We start from the raw sequence: 6,938 nt of genomic DNA on the forward strand, positions 1-6,938 counted from the left end.
GTTCGTTCGTTTCGCCACTCGCTAACTGTTGGCGAATCGATGACGGCTGATGACTGCTACTTGTAAAAAATAACCAGAAAGCATATCCACTTGAAATGGAATGTGTGAAGACGGTCTGAGAGCTGCCACCTCAAAATAAAAGTATAAGTTTTCTTCCATCCGGAACCGCAATTTCTGTACAAGCTGGCAACAATTGGATGCTATTTACGAACACCATTAACAAAACAGCATTGATAAAGCTGATTACATATAGCATAAGAACGTCTGGCCTCATTTCTTCATGCCAACGGATCACCAAAAGACGGAGAGGGAAACAACAATGGAGAGCACCACAAAANCCCAAGACAATACAATACAATAAAAGCATAATTATTTGCACACATACCAAATACAGCGCAATGTTCTTTAATTAAATTATGAAAGTAGTGACGCGTCGTGGGTAAAAATGTTGTATATGATAGCAAATGGGGTAGGTGCGATTGGTTTTTGGTGTTACTCATTTAGGTACGATGGCTGTGCCGGCAAAATATACTCGTATTTCATCGATAATTGCAGCAGTAAACCAAGATACGAATTTCGTGCAAGCAGAAGTATTTCACGCAGTTCTGCTTAACTTATCAGGTGTTTATTTACTACATATATATACATAATTTCAAAACCTATTTACTGTATTTTGTTTAAATCATTTAGATTTCCGCAAAATTGAATAGCTGAAGTCTACGTAATCGTTAGTGTATGCATATCGAACTATATTGAAAATAATATCAATATTGCTTAAAAAGCAGATGTAAGTAATGGCATCACTGCGCCTGATTAATAGGTATGTACATGCGTTATTGCAACAAAAATATATTTTTAAAGAGCCTTTATATTTTAGATTAGTATTGCGTGGATTCATATCATTAACACTACTGCTAGCCTTCTTCAACGAATTTATTATATACTACATCAGTCAGACTGCTTGGCAACAAATTGATTGTGAATATGGTAAATGTATAGTTTTACAAATATTAGCGCGCTATGCCAGCTAGTGTATATCGTTACCTTAATAAGGCTTGATAACAAAAAGATTAGAAAGGGGCTTTATTAAGGTAACGATATGTGCATATGTATATTAGATGCCTTATTTTGATAAAGTATTTCAGATCATCCTTCCGACAGCAGATTATGAAAATAGGAAGCTAAGAACGTAACAAAAAGAAAAAAAATCATTATCGCAAAAACTGGATGAGCTACTCCGAAATATGTGATTTATAAGAGTGTTTTGCGGTAGGTTTAGGTCCTCATATTAAAAAACATTCATCTTGCACAAGAAAGAAAAAAATATATCCAACTCCATGACAAATATGCCGCTAAAGCGAATGGCGTACTTAGTTATTGCAAACAACCAACCAGAAACTTGCACACGCGGCCTAAAATGACTATGGTATTAGTTTTCATGAATTTTTAAATTTATTTCTTAGGGGTTTCCAGATAGTAATTTTTCTAAAATTAAAATTTTAGATTGTAGCTAATTTCACGTAGTTTTTAAAACAGCTAACAGATTTAGAATTGATTTATATTTGCGCTAGTAAACCAGGTTTAAGTAAAGCCACGTTGAGTACAATCAGGTCTGACATACTTTAAAATTTGTTGAAGTGTTTGCAGTAGTGGTTATTTTTTTCATTTTGTTAAGTTCTAAGCGTACTATTTTCATATTCTGCTGCCCGGGGGAGGATCTGAAATACTTTGTATGGAGAAAATAAGGCATCTAATGTTTATTTATTTGTCTGTATATGTTCTTATTATTTGAACAGACAACTGTACGCGTATATTATTTGTGGCTGATCCACAGCTGATTGGCAATTCTTACGAAAAAGGCTTTTGGAGCCCGATATCCCGTTATGATGCAGATAGGTAAGCAGAAACTTAAAGTTCTAAACCTTATCGAGCCTTATAGAAATTAAGCCAGCACAACACAGATCGCGTTAAATCCCGAATTTTAATTTTTCAGTCAAAAATTGTGAAACAAAATTTAATTAACCGGATAGTTGTGTTTCAGTTTTTCGTATCGAATAATAAAAATGGTTCTTTATGTCGTCATATTTGTTACAGATATTTGCGCAAGACTTTCGAGCGATCGCTACACTTCACTCAGCCACATATCATTTGTTTTTTGGGTGATCTGTTGGACGAGGGTAGTATTGCCACACAGCAAGACTTCGATGCCTATGTAAGACGTTTTCATCGCATTTTTAACACACACACAGATGTAAAAGTGAGTTCTTATTTGAAGTTTTAGAAATTAAACCTCAACAAATGTAAATATGTATGTATATAGTTTAAATTAATATCTCCATATGCGCAGCGCATTCATGTGCCGGGGGATAATGACATTGGCGGCGAAGATGGTGAATATATATCAAATTCGAACGTGCATCGTTTCGAAGAAGCTTTTCAAAGTGAGGATCTCTTCGATTACGAAAATATGTTACGTTTCTTCAAAATCAACCGAATGATGCTCGACTTTACGAATCCAGATCGTGAGCACAACAAACAACGGCTGCGCGTTGGAATATCCCATGCTCCAATTCTTATTGGAGGTGGGCCACTTTTGCGTTCAGTGCTCAGCGAATTAGACCCACATGTCATATTTTCTGGACACTGGCATGAATCCAGGATTTTCATACATCCATCGACTCACGTAGTGAATTTCTATGAGTCGACGGTACGACACTTTGATTTGCGTGGCCTAAAAGAAAGAGAGCATCAGTACTTGGAGATTATGGTGCCAACAGCTTCGTATCGCATGGGCAAAACGAAGATGGGACTAGGATATGCTGTGTTAGGTAACTTAATAACGGTTTGCAGACGATTTTTTAATAATGAAAATTTAATTGTAGAAAATTACCAACTTAGATACACAGTTCTCTGGCAGCCCAGCCGTTTTATTTACCTATTTCTATACTTGTTTTGGCTAATTCTATCATTGTGTGGCTTTATTGTGTTTCGAATGATGACACGATGTCCTTTTCGTGTAGCCAAACGTCAATCGGCATACAATCGTATTTTAAGCGTAACTCAGTTTTAGAGATTTTGAAGACTTTGAAAAAAAATATATATATGTATATACAAAGACCAATAAGCAACTGATATATATTAGATAGCAAAATAGTAAAAAAAAAACGCGCAAATGCTTCGTAACGCGCAAATGAGGTAACCATGTAAACCTCGTAAACTTACTTAATTTTGTATAGAAAATATGGTTATTTACGAGGTTTACGAGGTTACGAGGCATTTACGCGTTTCCATGAATACCCATAATATTAGATAGCAAAATAGTAAAAAACGCGCAAATGCCTCGTAACGCGCAAATGAGGTAACCATGTAAACCTCGTAAACTTACTTAATTTTGTATAGAAAATAGGGTTATTTTCGACGTTTTCGCGGTTACGAGGCATTTACGCGTTTCTATGAATACCTATAATATTTATATATATTTCGTAGTTTAAAGTACAGAACCGCGTATCATCATTCTGCAAAACTGCGTAACTGACATTTGCTGCCAAAAATTGGATTTGCTCACACAAGTTCTTGGGTCAATCCTTATCCATTCGACCTGAAATATACTTGCCAGAAATGCGATTGCGTTATAAAAAAAAGAGAACCATTTTGAAATATGCTGAAATATTGAATATTACTCTCTAGAAAATAAAATTATGGAGCCTCACATACGCGGTTTTGCATTTTGTTGATACGCGATTTTATTCTTTAAACGACAATATATATTTATTTAAAATACTTAATACTAAACCAATCATCAGTTAAAATTATTAAAAAAGTTAGTTAATTAACTAAAATTAAAATTAAAACTTACTGCTAAACATTAGAAATTAAAAGTTGTCGTTTTTATCAATTTGTAAAAGTGTAAAATACGTAAATGTATGTACATGAACAAGAAAACTTTCTCATGAATACTCATCATGAATCATTGGTCTTGAAGGGAATGTACTAAGAAAATATATGAGCAAATTAAAAAGTTGATACAACTTATAGTCGAAAAGTAAAGTTTTTGTATAGATTTCGTATTGAAGGAAAATTTCATTTCCCAACACTGGCCTCTCAAACTGCCAGCTTTGGTTGATTACACATTGCATCTGTTACTTTTCCTTATCGCGTGCTTTTATTTAGAGAATTTTGGCGATGGAAATTTAGCGTAGCGATTGTCAGAATTCCACTGCTGGAATCCGGCTGCAGATTATGATGCCTGCTTGACCTTGTTAATTTTAACTTCTCGTATGGGGTTTGGAATTTTATTAGCTTGAATATAAATATACAATTTCTTTCCATGAAAAGATGTGGTAATATCTTCTTAGGCCATAGACGTAACGCGTAACATTATTAAACGCAACTTCTATTTTATGGGACGAAATGGAATCAAGTTTGCTATAAACAAGCTCAGAGTACGTTATTTGCGGCACAATGAGTTGAATAAATAACTTTATTCTTGTCTCCAAAGGAGTAAATGACAACGAAGGCACTATTACCAACAAACAGTTCTGGAATATCTTCCACATGTACTACACTATTACTAATTGGCAACACATATGACTTGGTAGCATTTAGACAAAGACAATTATCACGAGCCCACTGCGAAATTGCTGACAGGTCACTATTAATTTTGAAACACAAATCTTTCACAAGACCAACCCGACTGGTTTAGTGACAAAATTGTTAGTAAAGTTTTGAGCTGGAGGACTATTTCTGATTTGCTCCCACAAGCTCTTGGCACAATCCTTATCAATTTGTCCTGAAATATAGTAGCCAGAAATGTGATTGATTTATAAAAAAGAGAACCGTTTTTAAATATAAGTGTTTTTACATTCCGGAAAATAATTTATGCAACCTCATTGCATTATCTTGATATGCGGTTTTGCATTTTGTTGATACGCGGTTTTGTACTTTAAACTACGATTTGTATGTACATTCATAAATATGTATGCACATTTGTCAAACGTTAATCAAAAATTCGTTCATCTATAAATTAAATTAAANATTGATTTATAAAAAAGAGAACCGTTTTTAAATATAAGTGTTTTTACATTCCGGAAAATAATTTATGCAACCTCATTGCATTATCTTGATATGCGGTTTTGCATTTTGTTGATACGCGGTTTTGTACTTTAAACTACGATTTGTATGTACATTCATAAATATGTATGCACATTTGTCAAACGTTAATCAAAAATTCGTTCATCTATAAATTAAATTAAAAATGTGTGTACACTTGTGATCAGCTAATTAAGCCAGCAACATTTTTTTTTGCTATTTTTCTTTTGTTCATTTAATGTTTATTATTTTTCCATAAAAGTCTAGCTCATTATTTAAAAAACACCACATAAATCCAGATTTCAAACTTTGTGCAAAAATTATGAAAAATCTTCAAAGTTTCAGCTAGATTTTCAACTTTTTATTCAGATTTTTTAGAGTATGCAGTTTAATAGCCCATTAAATTCTAGGGTAGTTAAGTGCAAGTTTTAAGTTGCTAAAAAATCGTGTTGATTTGTAATAATTTTTTTTCTGATTTCATGACGCATTTTTTTCATACAAAAAAAAATTCGAATTTATTTCTACAAAATCTGAATAAAAAGTTGAAAATTTAGCTGAATTTGGAATCTGAATTTATATGGTTTTTGTTATATAATGAGCTATACTTTTGTGGGAAAATAATAAACATTAAATAAACGAAAGCAAAATAGCCAAAATTTATCAAAATGTTGCTGACTTAATTAGCTGATCACAAGTGTATGTAATTAAATGTATGTTCATAAGTATGTTTAAGCGACACTCACCTTTAAACCCAAAACAGTTGAATGCGTAATACATTTTTCGTTTCAAAACTGCAGTTGGCACATACAGACACTTTGTTATACGCATCATGATGTCAGTGCAAAAGGCGAATTAAGCACAACACATCACTAATGCTTTTTGCAAACAGGAAACATGAAAAAACACAAACAACAAAACTTCCAAGCTTTCACAGGCGAAATATAGGAGCTTTTGCAGCATTTGCCGCCAAATGGCGCGCTGCTACTGCGGCGCAAGCCTTGCAACAACAAAGCACATAATGACTGCTGCCATTTTTTCATACCATGCACTTGGCAGAGATTTGCCAAATATTTTCAAATACTCTTCTTTCACTCATTTTAATATTTTACACTTTCAATTTCACTTTACACACATGCATTAGCATATAAGCTATTGAAATAACATTAATTTAAATAAATTTCACTAATTTTTACCACTTTTTCAATGATTTAAACCGGTCGCGCACAGAGTCAAATTTTTCGTAACGACGCAAGAGCTCTCAAATTATGACTGAGGTAGTTCCGGCTCCTTCGCTCGGCCGGAAAAAGCTTGCAACGGTATGTGTCATTGGAAGTGCATACATAGATACGAGTACATGTACACCTGTGCATGTGATTTTGTGTGGGAGGCAGAATGCGTAAATTGCCTATTATGAATTATGATAGATCAAAAGATTGGAAGGACGCTCATTTGACTTCGCGTTGGTATGTGCATACCTACAGTATCAGTCATATCTATAGCACGCCATTTCATAGTGATATTGTGTGCCACTTATGTTTATTTATTAATTTTTAAGAATTTTCAATCAAAATATAGTTCATTCTCAGACAAACCCGATACAAGCCCAAGCTTAATAATTTGTAGAAAGCTACAAAAAAGTGCAACAAATTTTCAAATTCNTGTGCCACTTATGTTTATTTATTAATTTTTAAGAATTTTCAATCAAAATATAGTTCATTCTCAGACAAACCCGATACAAGNTCAAAAGATTGGAAGGACGCTCATTTGACTTCGCGTTGGTATGTGCATACCTACAGTATCAGTCATATCTATAGCACGCCATTTCATAGTGATATTGTGTGCCACTTATG

At 33.7% G+C, this 6,938-nt stretch overlaps 1 protein-coding gene across 1 annotated transcript; it reads left to right on the plus strand.

Moving 5' to 3' along the window:
• Positions 1 to 344: 344 nt before the first annotated feature.
• Mppe (Metallophosphoesterase) lies at positions 345 to 3,590 on the plus strand. Its single transcript, XM_017638000.1, has 8 exons — positions 345 to 621; positions 691 to 820; positions 878 to 987; positions 1,797 to 1,896; positions 2,095 to 2,257; positions 2,348 to 2,828; positions 2,883 to 3,179; positions 3,359 to 3,590. Exons 2-7 carry the CDS (start codon positions 795 to 797, stop codon positions 3,068 to 3,070), a joined length of 1,068 nt encoding a protein of 355 aa, XP_017493489.1. The 5' UTR covers positions 345 to 621; positions 691 to 794; the 3' UTR covers positions 3,071 to 3,179; positions 3,359 to 3,590.
• The last annotated feature ends 3,348 nt before the right edge of the window (positions 3,591 to 6,938 follow it).

This window comes from Rhagoletis zephyria, unplaced genomic scaffold (genome assembly GCF_001687245.7).
Source record: "Rhagoletis zephyria isolate East Lansing unplaced genomic scaffold, Rhagoletis_zephyria_1.1 Rzeph_scaffold_23021, whole genome shotgun sequence".
Taxonomy (NCBI): Eukaryota; Metazoa; Arthropoda; class Insecta; order Diptera; family Tephritidae; genus Rhagoletis; species Rhagoletis zephyria.